Source organism: Delphinapterus leucas, chromosome 11 (assembly GCF_059928025.1).
Source record: "Delphinapterus leucas isolate spDelLeu-1000000601 "Yukka" chromosome 11, BTC_Dleu_Yukka2, whole genome shotgun sequence".
Lineage (NCBI taxonomy): Eukaryota > Metazoa > Chordata > Mammalia > Artiodactyla > Monodontidae > Delphinapterus > Delphinapterus leucas.
The window spans coordinates 86,773,986-86,792,171 of record NC_143139.1 but is presented as its reverse complement, the minus strand read 5'-3'; the positions used below and the strand labels follow the sequence as shown (position 1 = coordinate 86,792,171).

Here is an 18,186-nt window from a genome sequence, read left to right as displayed (position 1 = left end):
CACTTTTGAGAATGACAAAGCCAGATGCAAGGAAGGAACCACCGACAGAACTGAAGATCTGGGCATTCAAATTCCTCTGCCCTCGTAATCCTACTGAGTCCCTGAGGGGAATGGAGACATGTGGAGATGTCTGGGGAAGGTTTACTCCCCTGGAGCGTGTCCTGTGAAGCCTCAAGGACCCTTACACCTGAGTGAGACTGTCAAGGTTGGGTTCTCAAGTCAGTGACTAGCCTGGCTCTCTCTTTTGAAGAGTCCCAGCACACAGTAGCTTGATAAAAGGCTTTGAAAAAGTCCTTGGTATGTTTAACTGGGATACACACAGTTTTTCAACCTTATTTGACACTGGACCTTGATTCCTGTTGGTGTATGATACCTATTAATATTCTGTGGGACATGTTCAATGTGACATGCTGGGAATGCAGCCTCAGACCATTACTCAAAGCTTTTCTGACTTATTTTATAAACAATCCCTAACACAAATATTGATCTGCCTTCAGGGCACAGCAATTAAGAACAACCTAGAATTGGATGAAGAAGGCTGTCAGATTAAAAACAAAATGGACAGCTAACAGCCTGGCGGGAATGGAAAGGACAGAAAACTTACAGAGCATCCACGGAATTATTTTCAGATATTCAACAAATATTATTGTATGGTATGATCACGGAGGTTCAGAAGAGTAGCAGTCCTTAAGAAAATGTGACATCCTTGGCAAACTTGCTTAAGATGGTAGGAAGACATTTATTATCTTTACCAAGGTTAGAATTAAAAAGTTGGGTATATATAGACAAGATTCATTTGTTGGGAAAATTTATCTCCTCACCGCACACGATAAGAACCGCAACCCTCTTACCATTCGCTTTCCCAGCTTCCCGCAGTTGTCTTTCCTTCAGATACTGCTCAGATCAGCCTCCTGGACAAAGGCCGAGTCAACCAACTCAAAAAGATTCTTCACGTCCTGCCCGCTTCATAAGAATCTGAGTTTTATTTAACCCCAAACTTTTTTTTTTTTTTAAGGAGGAAGGTCTTTCTAATGAGTAAATTTCAAGATACCAGAACATAAATAAAAGTTTATTTATCTTTTAGGTCATGTCCACTTGTGAATCACATTCGGTACGGATGAGAGACTTTGTTACAGTCCATGTCGTTGGCACCTCCTCCGTGGCCCGAGGCTTGTTGATCGAGGTTGTTCAGCCAGTCTCCTAATGTATAAAAAGCCTCTCCATCAATTTCGTGGGGTTTTTGTTGTTGTTGTTGTTGTTGTTGTTGTTTGTTTGTTTTTGCAGAGAGAGAACATTCAAAGGAATTATTCCCGGGAGCAGAAGTGGTCTTCATGCCTTCCACCCTTCCGCTTTCCACCGTGTTTAACATACCAACTATTCTCTTTAAATAACCGTTTTTTCCATCCTTACTCATTGTACTTGGACAGTTTCAACCTGGGGATAATGTTCATCGACTGCAGCTCCTGGAAGAGCAGCTTGCAGGCGTACGGGATGCGCAGGGAGGACACGTGGCAGGACGACTTGCAGAAATGGCACCTGAAACCCAAGTCAGCTGTGTTAGACGGACAGCAACTCAGAGGTAGAGGCCTGCACACAGGAAGTGAGGATTTGCTCTGAAAATTCCATGACCATCCTATCAAGTTCATTCGTTTTCTATTCCTCAGTGTTCAGTCACACTATCAAATATGTATGTATGTGCCCCCAAAATAAAAAGAAGCATCCAAGGCAGCAAAAGAAAGAACAAAACAATATCACTCCCCCAGTTTTAAAAGCATGGAATTTTAATCAGTACTTCCACACTTCTAGACCTTTCTCCTAAAAATGCAAAATATCTGCCTATGTATTTATTTTGAATGAGGCCCAGAAATCTGAACCGTCTGAAAGTTACTCAGATTTAGACGTTTTTTATTGTTGAAAGAGTTCCAAACCGATTGAATCCATGTCCATGTATTTGAAAAGCACCTACTACTCTATACTATTCTAGACAAGATGCTCAATTTGATTTCTGTCACTGAAATGCTTGAAGTGTGATGGGAAAGAGAAGACTTTCATATAGAAAGGTGGTACCCAATCAAATGCTACCTATTTTGCCAGCACTCTTCAAGCGTGGTTATTTCTCTTAGTCCTGGAAGCCACTGCACTGAACAACGCGCTGGCCCCTGTGCGAAACCAAGGAAGCTGTGTGCACGTGCGTGTGCGTATATTCTCATTTAACCCTCACAACAGCACCTGCTCCAGACCACTGTGCCTGCTCTTCCAATTAGGATTTTCTTTTCCTTCAGGAAGAGCCAGTGAACTGAACCTAGATCTTAGTCAATAGCTACAACTAAAGAAGGGTCCCTGGGGAGAAAGTGAATTATTTTCTCAGGTTTCAGACCAAAGTAGGACCTTACCCTATACCTCAAGGATCTGGGGCATCTGGGACAATAGGTTTCCAGTAAAAATCCTGAGACTTAATATGTAGAAAACTAGGTCCTCCCAGTCAACAGGGGGCAAAATGAGTGCAAGAGGAACAGCAACCAGGGCTTAGAAGACTCAGTGCTGACTGGGGACTAGAGCGAGACTCCTTAGTGAACGGTAAAGGCCCTTCTGGAGGGATGTGTGTTAAAAACGTAGACACACGTGTTATTTCACTGAGTAATCACAAAAGTGGCAAAATATGTACACAAGAATGTTCACGGTCACACTACTTATAACGCACAGTAGCATATGCATACTACTCCGGCATAAAGCAGGAGATGGCTCATGTGTCCAATAAGCAGTTTGTTCTGTGATTACAGGACATTTATGCAGAAGAATCCCGTGCAGCCATTAAACGTGATGCTGTAGACCCACATTAGTGAAATGTAAAGGTGTCCAGGACACACTGTGGAGCAGAAAAAGCAGTTTGCTAAACAGTGTGATCACAAGGGGGGGGGGTCCTCAGATGGGTTTCAGTAAATGTATGAAGCCCCAAAATCATATGTAACAAGATTTTTTGGTGTACGTATTTTTACTTTTATACTATTATCAGAATCTCAAAAGGGCTCATGACTGAAAATAAAGAAGGGTACAGGACTACTGGCAAACAGAGATGTCCCCAAAAGAGTCACTAAAATGTTAATAGTGGACATCTGTGGATGGTACAAATTAGTGTGACTGTTTGTATTTCTTCTTTATATATATATCATTAACAGTTTTTATAACTTTGAATATTTTACAAAGAGCAGGGATCATTTTCACCACCAGTAAAATAAAGCTTTATTATTTTAGAAAAGAAAAGCATTAAGGCTGAGAATTTGAATGTGGTGGTGAGTGAGTATACAGATATGAACTTCTTGAGGAGAAGAGTATGGAAAAGGGATGAGCCATGATGGACCTGTGCTCGTGTCCCCACTAGGGGACTTGCAGAGGCCTTAACAAGCGCTGTGGAGATTTGATTCCATCAACAGTAATAATAGGAACATGGTGGATGACTTTGTCCTAAAAGATTACCTAAAGACCTCTTTAATGCATTATAGTTTAAGAATTATGTTTTTAATGTGCCTGGGTTGATCTAATTTATCCAGGAATCATGTTCATGCTTTAATTAAACTGGAGAAATGGATTTAGCTGGGGCAACTTCTTGCTGATTCCCCTGTCCAGTACGTTACCTGGTGACTTCAGGTCAAGCTAATCCATTTAAAACTTCCATATGTGCTGATTCATAATCCAGAAAGCCCACTAATCTTCTCTATTATTAAATATTTCTCCATCATTTAAAATGTTCCAATGCATGTATACACATACATACACATATGCGTATATATATATATATATATATATATATATACACACATAAAGAAAAATATTAAAATTTTTACCCTATTTCTGAAAGATTTCCAAAGAAAGAAACTTGACCCAAACAACAATAAAATAAACTGATTTTTTAGGGAAAAGCAGCAAAAGGAGGCGGCTGTGGCTTCACATGAGGAATGACTGTCCAGTAAAATATCCTCTACAAGCTAATTATCTTAATAGGGATTTTCTTCTCTCAGCAGTTTTCCTCTCTTTTGTGACTTATGCCCTCCATGTCTTCTGCAGAACAACAGTCTTGCTGTAAACATCCCCATAGCAATGCCTTACTAATGTGCAAATCACTGACAAAAGGCCAGTTTCAAGGTTCTGAACTGCTCTAATTACTCAGCCTCCATTGTGCTGTTCATTAAAGACCGACTTCCTCCAACAAACGCCTGTGCTCCCTCCCACACAACCCATCACACACGATCAGGTAACGAACGACGGGAAAATGACAGCATCATTATGCTCCTCTGCCAGAAAGCAGCACGAGCAGGCTGCTAGACTACCAGACTGGATGAGGATTTTTTTCTGTTGGCAACGAGGGTATAAGTAGGCCACTCAAAATCAGACATATGGTATATCCAGGTCTGTTTAATTACAGTAGAGACCCTTCAACAGTGTAACCTGATTTAGTCCTCTTTCAAAGGATTTCAAATACAATATACATTGAACACATGAGCTTCAAAATCAGGCACTGCCATCAGATGATCTCTAAATGAGACAGAAAGGAAGCAGGAAAGGAGATATGAATTTAACAGAATAACGATGGGATCAATTACAGTTTATGTGAGTTTCCCTGAGTATTCAGAGGAAGAGAGGGGAAGGTTTTCAAAGGGCATGAAGGAAGCTGGTCTACTGCTTCCTTTCTTTTTCTCTCTCTCTTTCTCCCTTTCTCTCTCTCTTTCTTCTTCCGTTAGCGGGCATGGCAGGGAATGTGAGGAGAATGGAGAAGAAAAGGAAACTCTTTTTGAAGTTTCATGATCCCTATTCTTAATAAAATGACTCCTCTGTACCATCTTTTCAAAATAAATTACTTAAAAATCCTTGTGCCAACTTTGAAGACCTAAGACCTAGGTTCCAGGCACCTTCCTATTATACTTTTTTGTTGCTGTTGTTACACAACCAGGACAATAAAATGCAAACTCAATATGCATTTCAAGAGACAAAAAGACATCTCAGAACTGAAACATCTGCTCCATGTCACTGATATAAGAAACACTCAGGCTTATGCTTAGAATAATGTCACCTCATCCCTGCCACCTTATGAAAGGAACGAACTGCAAATAGCCACCTCTTGCGTTAGTTTTTAAAATGAAACTATTTCTTCACAGACAAGAAGAAACAGACAACGATTTCTTCTCATTAACTCTTCTACACCAAAAAAATCACAAAATAATTGGCTAAAGGGTTTTGTCATTTACCTAGCAAGGTGTATACTATGTTCTAAGAAGCTCACTCATTCCGACTCTTGATTTGCTTTCATTCGCCAAGAAACTGGCAGCGTTAAGATGGGGCTCTCTCTGGAAGGAGGCTTTGATGGGGGGCTCGATGGGGAAAAGGTGGCCCCTGTATTCCTCAGACTCTGGCAACGAACGCTCATCTGGGCCTAACCCTGTCCTTCTGAGGATGCCCCACCCCCAGCCAGGGAAAAGGGGCTCTGGGAGGGTGGGTGAGGGCTGATGAGGGAGTTGAGGCTATTTCCGGTCCCCGCAGCATCTGCCTTATATACCTGTTAGACCTCTTCTCTGATGGAAGAGTGAGTAGAGACTGGGGAACTACCAGCCCTCCTGCCTACAGGAGTACTTCGGGGCTCTCCTGGATCATGACTAACCCTAAACAGAGCAGCTGCCCTTTGGTGGTAGAGTGGAACCATTACAAGGAAGAAAGGTGTTCTAACTATACAAACACCAACAAAAAAATATGTAGCAACATCTTTTAAGCTGGCCTTTGTGTACTGAGCTCTACACAGAAATTACAAACTTTATGAGTTACATAATTTACCTATTGACAATCCTAAGCAATTATATTTTATTTAGCAACAACCAGGTCACAGGCTGGAGAAGCAGGGGTAAACAAGACAGACTGGAGTTAGAATGAGCTAGAAGATAAGCTCCCTGTGAGCAGCCATTCATCTGTCTTACTCCCCACTGTATTTCTGGGGCCTAGAACAGTGTCTGAACTTAGCAGATTCTTACTAAATGCTTGTTGAGTGAATGACTGAGACAGACATGGTCTCTGTCTTCATGGAATTCACAGTCCAAGTGTAAAGCAGAGAGCGTACAGACAACGTCCTGGCTCTGTCACCAACTTGCTATAAGAGCTGGGGCAACATACCTGGTTCTTTGGGTTTGAGGTTAAATGAGGGCATTCAACACAGTCTTCCATTAAAGGCTGCCAGTTAAAATATGCTGTAATTCTGAATCTGCTAGTATTTTTACAGATAAACAGTGTTATAAAAGGTACTCGAGATAATATTAAGAAGAAAATAAAGTCTCCTTGGGAGCTTAAACTCTAGTGGCTGTAGACAGCAGAACATTAGGCAGACAAGCTAAGCATGTACATACAGAATCCCCAATTCCAGGAATGTCTGGATGGGGAAGGCTGGAGAATACGTGGGTATGATCCAAACTCTGAGCTGTGATTTAAGAGGCAAGGGATGTGGTATGAGAGACATGTGGTATCCACTTACCAGCCGGAGTACCCAAGAAGTCCGCACTGCCCACAGACATCAACCTCAAAGGCATCACTTGAAATCATCAGTCTCTCTAGTAAAAGCATACTTGCTCCATAACCAATTAAACAGTCACGTTCCATTTCTCCAAGACGCAAACCACCATCACGAGATCGACCTTCAGTAGGTTGCCTTCGAAACAAGTTAGACAAATGTGTTATTATTATACTAAACAAACAAAGAGGCAGCATCACACGCTAGCTAAGATCTTGCACAAGGCTTCAGAGTGGGCTCACCGGGATTCAAACTGCTTTTAGACAGTGACCAAAAGCAGGCTGCTCAGCCTCTCAGCCTCATTTGTAAAGCGCATGTTAGACAACCTATCCCAAAGAGGCTTGAAGGAGAAGAGATGTAACACTAGTGGTTGCTATTATTATTATTAGATAGAAATAATAGTTACATAATATTCTGTGATATAATAATAAATTAATATATAATCATATAAAACAGCAGTGCTAGCATTACTATTACCATCACTTTCATCATTATTAGCACAGTATAGTCCTCAAATCAGGGTAGAATGTCTTTTGAGTACTTTCAAAGATGTCTCAGTTCTCTGTTATTTAAAGGCAGAAAAACTAAGCAGAACGCACTATGGAAGAAACGTGGGTCCCCAATTGTTATTGCCAGGGCTCCAGGGAAGAGCTTTACTATTAAGAAATAAATTGAGCATGGAAAGAAGCAAAGAGAGTTTTATAAAATTTGGAATAGATCAGGAATCATCTGGAAGGATGGAGTACCTGAGCCAGATGGGAGGTTCCCCAGAGACTGGGAAAGTTCTGTGTGTCCCATTCAGGTCGTTCCTTCTTGTATGAGAACTGGGAAGCTATTAGCCCCCTGAATGGACTCCCTGTGGTTTATGTATCTGCTGGGCTTGAGAATACTTTAAAAGGTTAGGAATCCAAGACCCAGAGATGTAGGTAAAATTAGGGGATTCTGAAACAACTCAGGCAAACCCACCTAGGTACTGATGACAGAAATGATTAAAAAAAAAAAAAAAAAAAGTAAAGAAAAGAAAGAGAAAAAGAAAAAAGCAAGCTCCCTGGCTGGTTGATTTTGGAGTGACAGTCCTTAGAGGTAGTCTGAGCAGGGGTGGACTGTAAACCTCTTGTTTGCTTCATTCCGTAGCATTTTTAATCTTTGTTGTTGCCTCCAGTTTCCCAAAGAGTTAAGAAGGTAAACACAGTGTACACCAGCCCATGCTGAAATGTTACCTTCTGTTGTTGAAAGTTACAATGGGAAATCAAATCGTAGATTATTTGTTGAAAGAAAATCTACCTATGAAAAACTTACAAATAGGTATAAATGAACACATTATAGTAGCCACTTCATAACTGAGCACAATATCTATTTTGATCTAGGGTGGGAGTCGGGGGCATCCCTACACCTGTGGTCACTGGACAAGTGAAGGGGGTCTGATCACATGTGGGCAGAACCCAGAACTTGGATTTTAACCAACTGAGATCACAGACTACAAATACACTCCAGGCAGATTCATATGGAATACACAAAAGTAATTCTAAAGCAGCAACGTTTTTTACACAAGGCAAAAAATAGGAAACGTATTTTGAAATATGTTACTCTGAAATAGTTTTGTTTTGTTTTTGTTGCTTTTTTTGGCCGTGCCGCACGGCTTGTGGGATCTTAGTTCCCAGACTAGGGATCGAACCCAGGCCCTAGGCAGTGGAAGCGCGGAGTCCTAACCACCGGAGAATTCCCTGAAATACTTTTTGGATGTTGTAACTGAAATGGAAGTTCTGGAGGGGACAGCATTCAGGGGAGAGTTGCAGTGCCAGGTCAGAGTGGGCAGGGAACTGGATATTTGTTGAGCCTCTCCCATGAATTGGCACTGTATACATTCTATTTTAAAACATCTGACATTCACCAGCACGCTGCAAAGTGGGAATTACTGTCTCCACTTCATATATGGGAAAACCTGAAGCTGAGAGGAGCTAAGTGATGTGTCCAAGGCTGGTGGAAGTGGTATACGGTGGAGATGAGTTCACAACCATGTCTGTCTGTCTCCCCAGGCCCACCCTCTCTGGCAACCTCAGCACTACTGCCAGATTGAGCCGGGTAAGTTTCTGTGGTGAGAACTGGCCTGTGCATTGTAGGATGTTCAGCAGCATCCCTGGTCTCCACCCACTGGATGCCAGTAGCTTCCTCGCCACCCACCAGTTGTGACATCCCAAAATGTCTTCAGACATTGTCAAATGTCCCCTGGGAGGCACAATCGCCCCTGGGTGAGAACCACTGCCCTAGACCCTGCTTCTCCAACTGGAAGATGTAGTACTAAGAACATGTGAAACCTAGTAATTATAATTCCCTTTCCCAACAACTGTACCCATTCATCAACACACAGACATTGTGCTTGGAATTGAGGACACACTGGTGAAAAGGCACATGTGGACCTTAACCTCCCAGAGCTTATTCTAATAAGCATGCAAGTACAGGTGCCTTATGCTCCAGTAACAGTTTTAAAAAATGACAGTTGTGGCCTCGCCACCAAATAACGTATGTATGTGTTTTCTGTGTACACATGGGAGCATGCAGGTGTATCGATATGTGTTCATGTAAAGTGTACCTACATTCCTATATTTGAACCTTGTAAAATAGGACCATATTTAAACTGGTGCATAAATGCAAATGACTCTGTTAGGAGACTACTGGCAAGACCTATGGCGGGCTTGCTCTTGCACCTATGAATTGATTTTTAATTGGCTGCTATTTTTTCATTTTAATCAGACGTATGTGATTTTTGATGCCTAAAACCCCAAATTTTGACATCTGCCTATTGCTATATCCGAGAAATGCAAGGTAGACTTAACCGCATTATAAATGCTTTTCTCTTACCTGGTAAGGACAGCTCGTGGTCCCCGGGCCCGGGCATGCATCTTATCGAGCACCATGTGTTTCAGTTTCTGATAGTACACGGGGCCAAAATAGATGTATGCTTCCAAGGGTTCACTGCAAAAAAGGTCAGAGTTTTAGGTTAAGAAACTTAAGTTTGGGCTAACAAGAGACAGCCTTTTCTAGGACTCATCACTGGCAGGCCCTTATTTGTTTATGAACAAGTTTATGACTGAGTGAACGGAAGAGAGTGATTTTCAGTCTGCAGTGAACAAATATGCTAGAACTGAAAATATAAAAGTACCATGGATGTAATAAAAGATGCACTGTTCAATTAAGAAATAAAAATTTATGAACATTGGGGTGCAGTATCTTTTCGAATTAGTGTTTTTGTTTTTTTTGGATATATACCCAGGAGTGGAATTGCTGGGTCATATGGTAATTCTATTTTTAGTTTTTCGAGAAACCTCTGTACTGTTTTCCACAGTGGCTGCACCAATTTACATTCCCACCAACAGTGTATGAGGGTTCCCTTTTCTCTACATCCTCGCCAACATTTGTTATTTGTGTTCTTTTTGATGACAGCCATTCTGACAGGTGTGAGGTGATTCTCACTGTAGTTTTGATTTGCATTTCCCTAATGATTAGAGATGTTGAGCATCTTTTCATGTGCCTGGTGGCCATCTGCAAGTGCTCTTTGGAGAAATGTCTATTCAGTTCTTCTGCCCATTTTTAAATCGGGGTTTTGCTTTTTTTGATGTTGAGTTGTATGAGTTGTTTTTATGTTTTGGATATTAACCCCTTATCGGTCATATCATCCGCAAATATCTTCTCCCATTCAGTAGGTTTTCTTTTCGTTTTGTTGATGGTTTCTTTTGCTGTGCAAAAGCTTTTCAGTTTAATTAGGTCCCATTTGTTTATTTTCGCTTTTGTTTGCTTTAGGAGGCGAATTCAAAAAAATATTGCTGCAATTTATGTCAAAGAGTGTTTTGCCTATGTTTCCTCTAGAAGTTTTATAGTATCTAGTCTTACATTTAAGTCTTTGATCCACTGAGTTTTTTTTTTCCATTGAGTTTATTTTTGTATGTGTTAAAGAATGTTCTAATTTCATTCTTTTTTATGTAGCTATCCAGTTTCCCCAGCACCACTTACTGAACAGACTGTCTTTTCTCCACTGTATATTCTTGCCTCCTCTGTCATAGATTAATTAACCATAAGTGTGTAGATTTATTTCTGGGCTTTCTATCCTGTTCCATTGATCTGGGTGTCTGTTTTTGTGCCAGTACCATAATGTTTTGATTATGGCAGCTTTGTAGTATAGGCTGAAGTCAGGGAGCACGATTCCTCCAGCTCTGTTCTTCTTTCTCAAGATTTTTTTGGCTATTTGGGGTCTTTTGTGTTTCCATACAAATTTTAAAATTATTTACAATTGCCAAGGTATGGAAGCAATCTAAGTGTCCATCAACAGATGAATGGATATGTGGTGTGTGTGTGTGTGTGTGCGTGTGTGTGTGCATGTGTGTGTATATATATATACATATATTTGTATATATATATGTATGTGTATATATATATATATATACACGCACACACGCACACACACACACACACACACAATGGAATACTACTCAGCCATAAAAGAGAATGAAATCTTGCCATCTGCAGCAACATGGATGGACTTGGAGGGCATTATGCTAAGTGAAATAAGTCAGACAAAGACAAACACTGGATGATATCACTTAATGTGGAATCTAAAAAATACAACAAATTAGTGAATAAAACAAAAAAGAAGGAGACTCACAGATATAGAGAACAAACTAGTGGTTACCAGTGGGGAAAGGAGGGGGAGGGGCAATATAGGGGTAGGAAAAAAGGGTTATTATGGGATTATATGAAATCATGTGTGAAACTTTTGAAAACTGTAAAGTACCATAGAATTTAAAGAATCGTTCATTCAGTTAAAAAAATAGTGAAAAAAAATTTAAACAGGTTGTGAAACAGTGTGAACAAGACAGTCCCTCCTTCACTGCTGCCACCCTCGTCAGGCCACCATCCTTTCTTGCCTGGACTACTGCAGACAATCCTCCAGTTGGCCTCCTTGCTTCCACTCTTATCCCTCAACAATCTATTCTTCACACAACAAGCCAGAGTGATTCCTTCTAAATCATAAATCATAGCAGGTCATTTTTCTGCTCTAAATTCCCAATGGTTTCCCATTACATTCAGACTCTGCATCACCCAAATATTGTGTCACGGCCACAAGGTCTAACACAACCTGGCTCCTGTCCACCTGACTCATTTGCTATTCCCCTTCCTCACCGCTCATTCTACTCCAGCAGCACTGGCCTCTTCATTATTCTTCAAATGTAGCAAGCCCACCTGCCCCAGGGCCTTTGTGCTTACTGTCAGCTCTGCCCGAAACATTCTTCCACCAGGTATTCACATGGCCCTGCCAAACCCTTCACCTCCTCCGAGAGGTGCGCCCCAATCACATTCTCTAGAGGTGCCTTCCTCCCACCCCAGCATCACAGTGCCAGTGCAGTCTCAACTCTCACCTTGGTTTTATGTTCTTCAGAGCACTTGTCACCGTTTGCTATTAAAGTACACATTTGTTATTTCTCTAATTATCGCCTGTTTTCCCCAGAAGAAGTAAATGCCGCAGAATAAGCACTTCATCTCCTTGTCACTGTGGCCCCTGCACTAATGACCCTGCCTGCCACACAACAGATACTCAGTAAACGTCTGTCACAGAGCTGACTCATGAGCCTTTAGAAAATCCGTAGTAAGAGTTTAAAAAGAGAGTGAATATTTAAGTGCTTTGACAGTGGAAAGCTTTTTTTTTTAAATATAAATTTATTTTTATTTATCTTTGGCTACGTTGGGTCTTCGTTGATACGCATGGGCTTTCTCTAGTTGCGGCGAGTGGGGGCTACTCTTCGTTGCGGTGCACAGGCTTCTCATTGCGGTGGCTTCTCTTGTTGCGGAGTATGGGCTCAAGGTGCACGGGCTTCAGTAGTTGTGGTGCATGGGCTCAGTAGTTGTGGCTTGCAGGCTCTAGAGCACAGGCTCAGTAGTTATGGCGCACGGGCTTGGCTGCTCTGAGGCATGTGGGATCTTCCCAGACCAGGGGTTGAGCCTGTGTCTCCTGCATTGGCAGGCAGATTCTTAACCACTGCGCCTCCAGGGAAGTCCCTGCATAAAGTCCCTGAGATAAAGACCTCTTTATCTCAGTTTTCTTAGTTGTACAACAAGGGGGTCAGACTAAAGTTCTTTCCAGCTTTAATAATAAATGATTCTAATTCCTCCACTGTATGGCTGCTCACAGTAGAATTTCTAGAACTCTGTCACCTAATGCCATTCTATCATTAACTGAATAAAGCCAGATGTAATTTTTCCTCCTAGCTATGCTCGAAAATGTGACAAGGGATGAAAGCTGGTGGGTGAATATGGTTTTAAGCCCTTTATGAAACTTTCAACTAACAAGCTAAAGTAGTGTTTCTCAAACTTTGCAACTGAGATGAATGGCAAAGAAGTGAAAACACTTATTGGCTGGGGGCACTGGGGAAGGTGGTGCAGACAGAGCCTACAGCTGTCCATAGGAAGCAGAGCACAACCCATCCAAATCTTCCAGTAAAATTATGTTCAGAAGGTCCACCAAATTGATTCACTGGTTTTGCATACTTTCTGGTCAACTACTGCATTATTTCTGGATGAGAAGCATAGACTAAAATGATCAGTTTAGCAGTGATAACTGTTTTTTTTGAAATGAACCATAGTTACTTCACTGAATCATTTTTGAAATGGACCATCACTCTTGCCCTGTAATGCAATTTCCTATAACACCTCAACTATGATACACCTAAAGAAATCCACATTATTACAGTCTAGATAGGTCATTTGAGAAAGCAGGCAATATTTTTAACAGATACAGATTTTGGCCATTTTCGTCATATCTGGATAGTCTATTTGCAGCACTAACATCAAGCTCTGTGTTTTCACACATGCTTCCACGCTGAGTTTCACTTGTGCTCAAGCAGTTTGAAACCTCAGAAGAACGGTATAAATGCTATGTCCCAGAGTTTTATCTGGCATAAAATATGTAAGTGGGTCTTAATTTAAGCAACTGATTCGATCCTTTAAAACCATGTGTGAGTCAAGTTTGAAAACCTGATCATTCAGGGTAACCTCAGGGACATCTGTTTCTCCAGGGAACCAGGAAGACCCAGCGCTCTGCTGTGTCTCCCTTCAGGCTGCTTTCCAGCCTCCCCTCAGGCTGCAGCCGCTGCCTCTTCCACTTCCCTGAACTTCCCAAGCTCTGCCCCTTGTAAGGTGTTCAAAACCCTTCTCCCCTGCACGAAACACTCTCCAAATGTCTCTTCTCATCCTTCGTATCTCCACTGAAATAGCAACCTCCTCACAGGGGTCTTCTAACCTATTCTTTGGTTTCTTTTTGGTGAGAGCTATTTGTACTTGTGTTGATTTGTTTTCATTCCTTTATTCAACAAACATTTATGGAGTGCCTGCTGTATGTCAGGCTCTGTGCTAGACACTGGAAATAAAACAGTAAACGAAACAGACAAGCCCTGCTCTCAGGTAGGTTACATTCCCATTGGAGAGACAGATAGTGTGATATTATACGGTATTATTACATTACTTGATAATGATGAATGCTACAGAGAAAAATACAGCAGGAAATGGGCAACACTGAGTTGTGGTTTTAAAGTAAGTAGTCAGGGAAGGCCCTGCTGAGAAGTTACTTTTTGTCTTATTTTTTAATGTCTAGTAACAAATCTCAGTGGTCAGCCCCATAGGTCAGGGACCATGTCTATTTTGTTCACTGTTACATACTTAGTACCTAGCACATGTTAGGTGTTTAACACGTCATTGGTGAATGAACGCGCAAATGTTACGCCTCAGGCTACCTGTCAGAGCACTAAGTATCTGATATTCATCCCAGTAGTGCAGAGAAAGGCCAACAGTTAAGAGATTTTGTATTATAGACAACTGATGTGTTCTTTAAAAGCTGTGCAGAAATCCTATTTTGGTAAGTAAGATCTTTCTACTTTTTAAATGGGAGCCTTATCGCCAAAAGGGCACTCCTTAGTTTATTAGTTTTCTAAATTTGGACTTTCTTTTCTCCCCTCCCCCAGTTTCACTGAGATATAATTGACAAATAACATCATGTAAGGTGTACAACGTGTTGATGTGATACACACATACCGCAAAATCACTACCACCATAGCTTAGCTGCCACGTCCACCATAAATCTGGATTTTCTTGTATCAGATTTCTTAAAGGAGTAAAGCCATATATCTTAAGGGCTCTCATGCCTTATCATATTTTTACTTTTATCCTTTTACTTTAATAAAATCATACTTTTACTTTAATAAAATCGTAATTTTCCTTTAAGACGTCTAAACACATACTCACCCCGTGATGCCAGAGGTAACATAGTCTTTCCCCAAGTAGTTATAACCATGGCGAACGAGGTCCTCACACACATCCTTCACTTTACTGCCTCCAAACGCGGTGCCGTAGTGGAATCTGCCGTCTAACACGCCGGCCTTGCCCGCCAACAGCTCTATTAACTTTCCCACCTGTGGGATGTGAACAAATTAAGTGAGCACCTTCCTGTGGTTTAGGAATTCTGTTTATTTAGCTCTGGCCTGTTTCTTCCAAAAGATTATAAGACTACTACTATTAATAAGAGTGATAAATCAGTAGTAGCAAATATTTATCCTCTCTTACTGTGACCTAAGTTTACGCCTCCAAGACCCCGATGGGATAGGTACTATTACCTCCCTCAGTTTACATCTGAGGAAACAGAGGGGTTAAGCAACTTTGAAGTCCCACAGCTGGTAAGTGTCGGAGCCAGGATGACAGAATGGTAACCACAGAAAGGGAGATACATTGATACATGGGGTTCTTCTGTTGAGGGGTGAGTTCATCACTCAGAAGACTGCCCTCGAAGGGAAGCCCAGACCTCTCCACACCCCCTCTGTAGAGGAGATTAGCCCCCACTGTCAGGGTCTAGGGACCTATTTATTTGGCAAGAGGTAAAAGGGCCCTTTCCGAAAACCAGTTTCAGGGCCCCATCTCCTCCGCTCACTACAAACCAACTGCCTGCCCTTTTCCTTAAAGGCAGCACCTCTGAAAACCGTACTAACTGGGCTTCCCTGGTGGCGCAGTGGCTGTGAGTCCTCCTGCCAATGCAGGGGACACGGGTTCGAGCCCCGGTCCCGGAGGATCCCACATGCCGCGGAGCAACTAAGCCTGTGCACTGTGGCTGCTGAGCCTGCACTCTAGAGCCTGCGAGCCACAACTACTGAGCCCGTGTGCCACGACTGCTGAAGCCCGTGCGCCTAGAGCCCGTGCTCCGCAATGAGAGGCCACTGCAATGAGAAGCCCGCGCGCTGCAACAAAAGCCCAACACAGCTAAAAATAAATAAATTTATTTTTTTTTAAAAAAGATAACATTCCTTCCTAAAACAGAAAAACAAAACAAAACAAAAAAACCCGTACTGACCGTCATTCGAGATGGGAAGCCATGGGGGTTCATTATGATGTCCGGACAGATGCCAGAATCACAAAATGGCATGTCTTCCTGAGGGACAATCAAGCCACAAACACCTGGGGGAGAGAAGATTTCATGCCACGTAGAGCCAACCGGCAGAAAGGAAGAACACAGTACTTAATTGGGATCTCCCTGCTGCCGTCTCTATTTCCACTGCTCTCAAACATTCTCCGTGGTCTCCATCAAGAGTAATAAAAGCAACTTCCAACAATCCTGCTACACGAACAGTTCAAAAACGACTGTCCTTGCAGAAAGGCACTGCAGCCTGCGGGTCGGCCTTCTGGCACGACACACAACGTGCCGTCAGGCCGTCTGCCCGGCCTCTCTTGCCCCAGACAGGGGAGAGCAGTGGCTTCCCCACGCCCCAGCCCCATCGTCGTTCCTGACACTGCAAGTCAGCGGCAGTCTCGCTCCTTGTCAGCCAGTCTGTGATCTGCTACCTAACGTACCCACAGCACAGGAACGCGAGTTCTCTGATCACCAGAACTGACTGGGCAAGGGATGTGTTTAGACCGTGGTTTTAAAACCTGGGACAAGGAGTCCTTGTGAGTGGCTGATGCACTGACAGGTCTACCTACTGGCTGCCGAGCCCTGGCTGGTGGGCTGGTTTCTGCCAGGGCTCCCCTGGCCGAGCCTAAGCTGCCCTAGGGAACTGTAACTCCTATAGCTTATGGCATGCTAGAAAAGTGACCTCTGATCGAAGTTGTAGAGTTGAACAAGAAAATTAAATGCCAAATTACTCTTGGAAGAAAAGGCTGGAATTAGAAATGAAATTCTAAGAACGAAAACCAAACCAAACCCCACCAGCTCTCTGCACTCTACTGACGGTCTCTTAAGTTAGTTGTACTTTATTACTCCCTAAATATTATTCTAACCTGTAAGGGATCTTATTGCTTAAATAGTTTTAAATTCCTCTGATTTCTTTCTTGGTAGAACGACTATACGGGTACAGTTTTAGATTGTTCACCACAAGCTACCTAATTCAGAATTAGAAAACTAGTGTACAATGGCACTGGACCAGGAAAAAAAATGCTTTTATATTTCTTAACATGAACTTTCTTCTCCTTTGTATACAATGTTATCAACCATCTGCACCTACTGAAAATAAACTGTTCTAAAAGAAATGTTTCTTTCCTCAGTTTGATTTCTACATAATTACTCAAACTTTTTTAAAATAAAATTTTTGTGCATGTTATAATCACCAAGACCTGAAGTCTAAAGAAAAAGAGTGCCATCTGCCTATTTAACATCGGTTATCAATGTTCAGATTTCCAGTGGCTATGAACTATATGGTAACTCGGTTTATGACGTTGAATCCTAGAGCATGCCTTTTTGGTTGAAATTGTATTGTTTATTATAAAGAACATATGCTTTCCTACATTAAGCCCAGAAACATTCAGTTCACTTTATTTCAAATTCAGCTACAATGTGTTAGAATTTAAATCAAGCAGAGTCTGTGACCCTCCTTTCTCCCCTCCAAAAATCCATCTTTGTCCACACTGAAATTATCTAACAAAACACTAGGGCTACTGGGAAATCTACTCTGAAAGACATCAAACTGTAAATCTAGGTGCAACCGACAACAACATTGTTTAGCAGTGGACAAAATGTTAAAAACAGCAAGTCCTAAAGAGGCCAGTCCCTGGGACGTGCTTGGGTGAGAATGTCACTTTGGCTGGTGAGGAGGTGGAAGGTTCAGCTACATCCCTTAAAAACAAAACTGAAGAAAAGCCTCGGCACCCCTTCAGCAGCAGTTCACAGGGGGATGCTGGCGTCTGCTCAAGAGGAAGCTGCCTGTTCACCCCCGACAAGAGAAGGTGGGAGTGAGGTGCAGGAGGTACAGAAACCCACTGCGGAAGCAGGACACACTCATATTGGGGGAGGGTAAGGAGTGGGATGATTTGCATTTTGTATTCTCAGTCTTAGTTGACAAGTTTAATCAAGCAAATTTAACTTCATTTTGTTATTAAAATGTAAGCAATGCTCCCTCCCCTGAAATCTGAATCTCCAATAACTCTTCTTGAAGTCTGATTAATATTTGGTATAGAGATTCCTTTCTTGGGGAGTTATTTTCTTATCAGCCCTTTTCTGACATTGCAGTTTAAAAATACATCGGTTATATAAGTCACTTACAGATTTTTTTTCATTCCATTATAGGAATGGCTTTGGCCACATCTGAATCAAGGGCACCTGTAAGCCAAAAATTAAATCT

General features: G+C 41.9%; 1 protein-coding gene across 9 annotated transcripts in view; it reads right to left on the bottom strand.

Moving 5' to 3' along the window:
• Positions 1 to 719: 719 nt before the first annotated feature.
• Positions 720 to 18,186, bottom strand: part of POLR3B (RNA polymerase III subunit B) — a 115,186-nt gene continuing 97,719 nt past the window's right edge. For 7 of the 9 annotated variants that reach the window (XM_089921219.1, XM_089921222.1, XM_022599812.3 and 4 more), the window contains 5 exons: positions 15,927 to 16,030; positions 14,831 to 14,997; positions 9,404 to 9,517; positions 6,509 to 6,682; positions 720 to 1,536 (listed from right to left, as the gene is read on the bottom strand). In XM_089921219.1, the coding sequence (XP_089777345.1) occupies positions 1,407 to 1,536; positions 6,509 to 6,682; positions 9,404 to 9,517; positions 14,831 to 14,997; positions 15,927 to 16,030 (689 nt within the window). In that variant the 3' untranslated portion in view covers positions 720 to 1,406. The other 2 variants (XM_089921218.1, XM_089921223.1) reach the window with 2 other exon arrangements.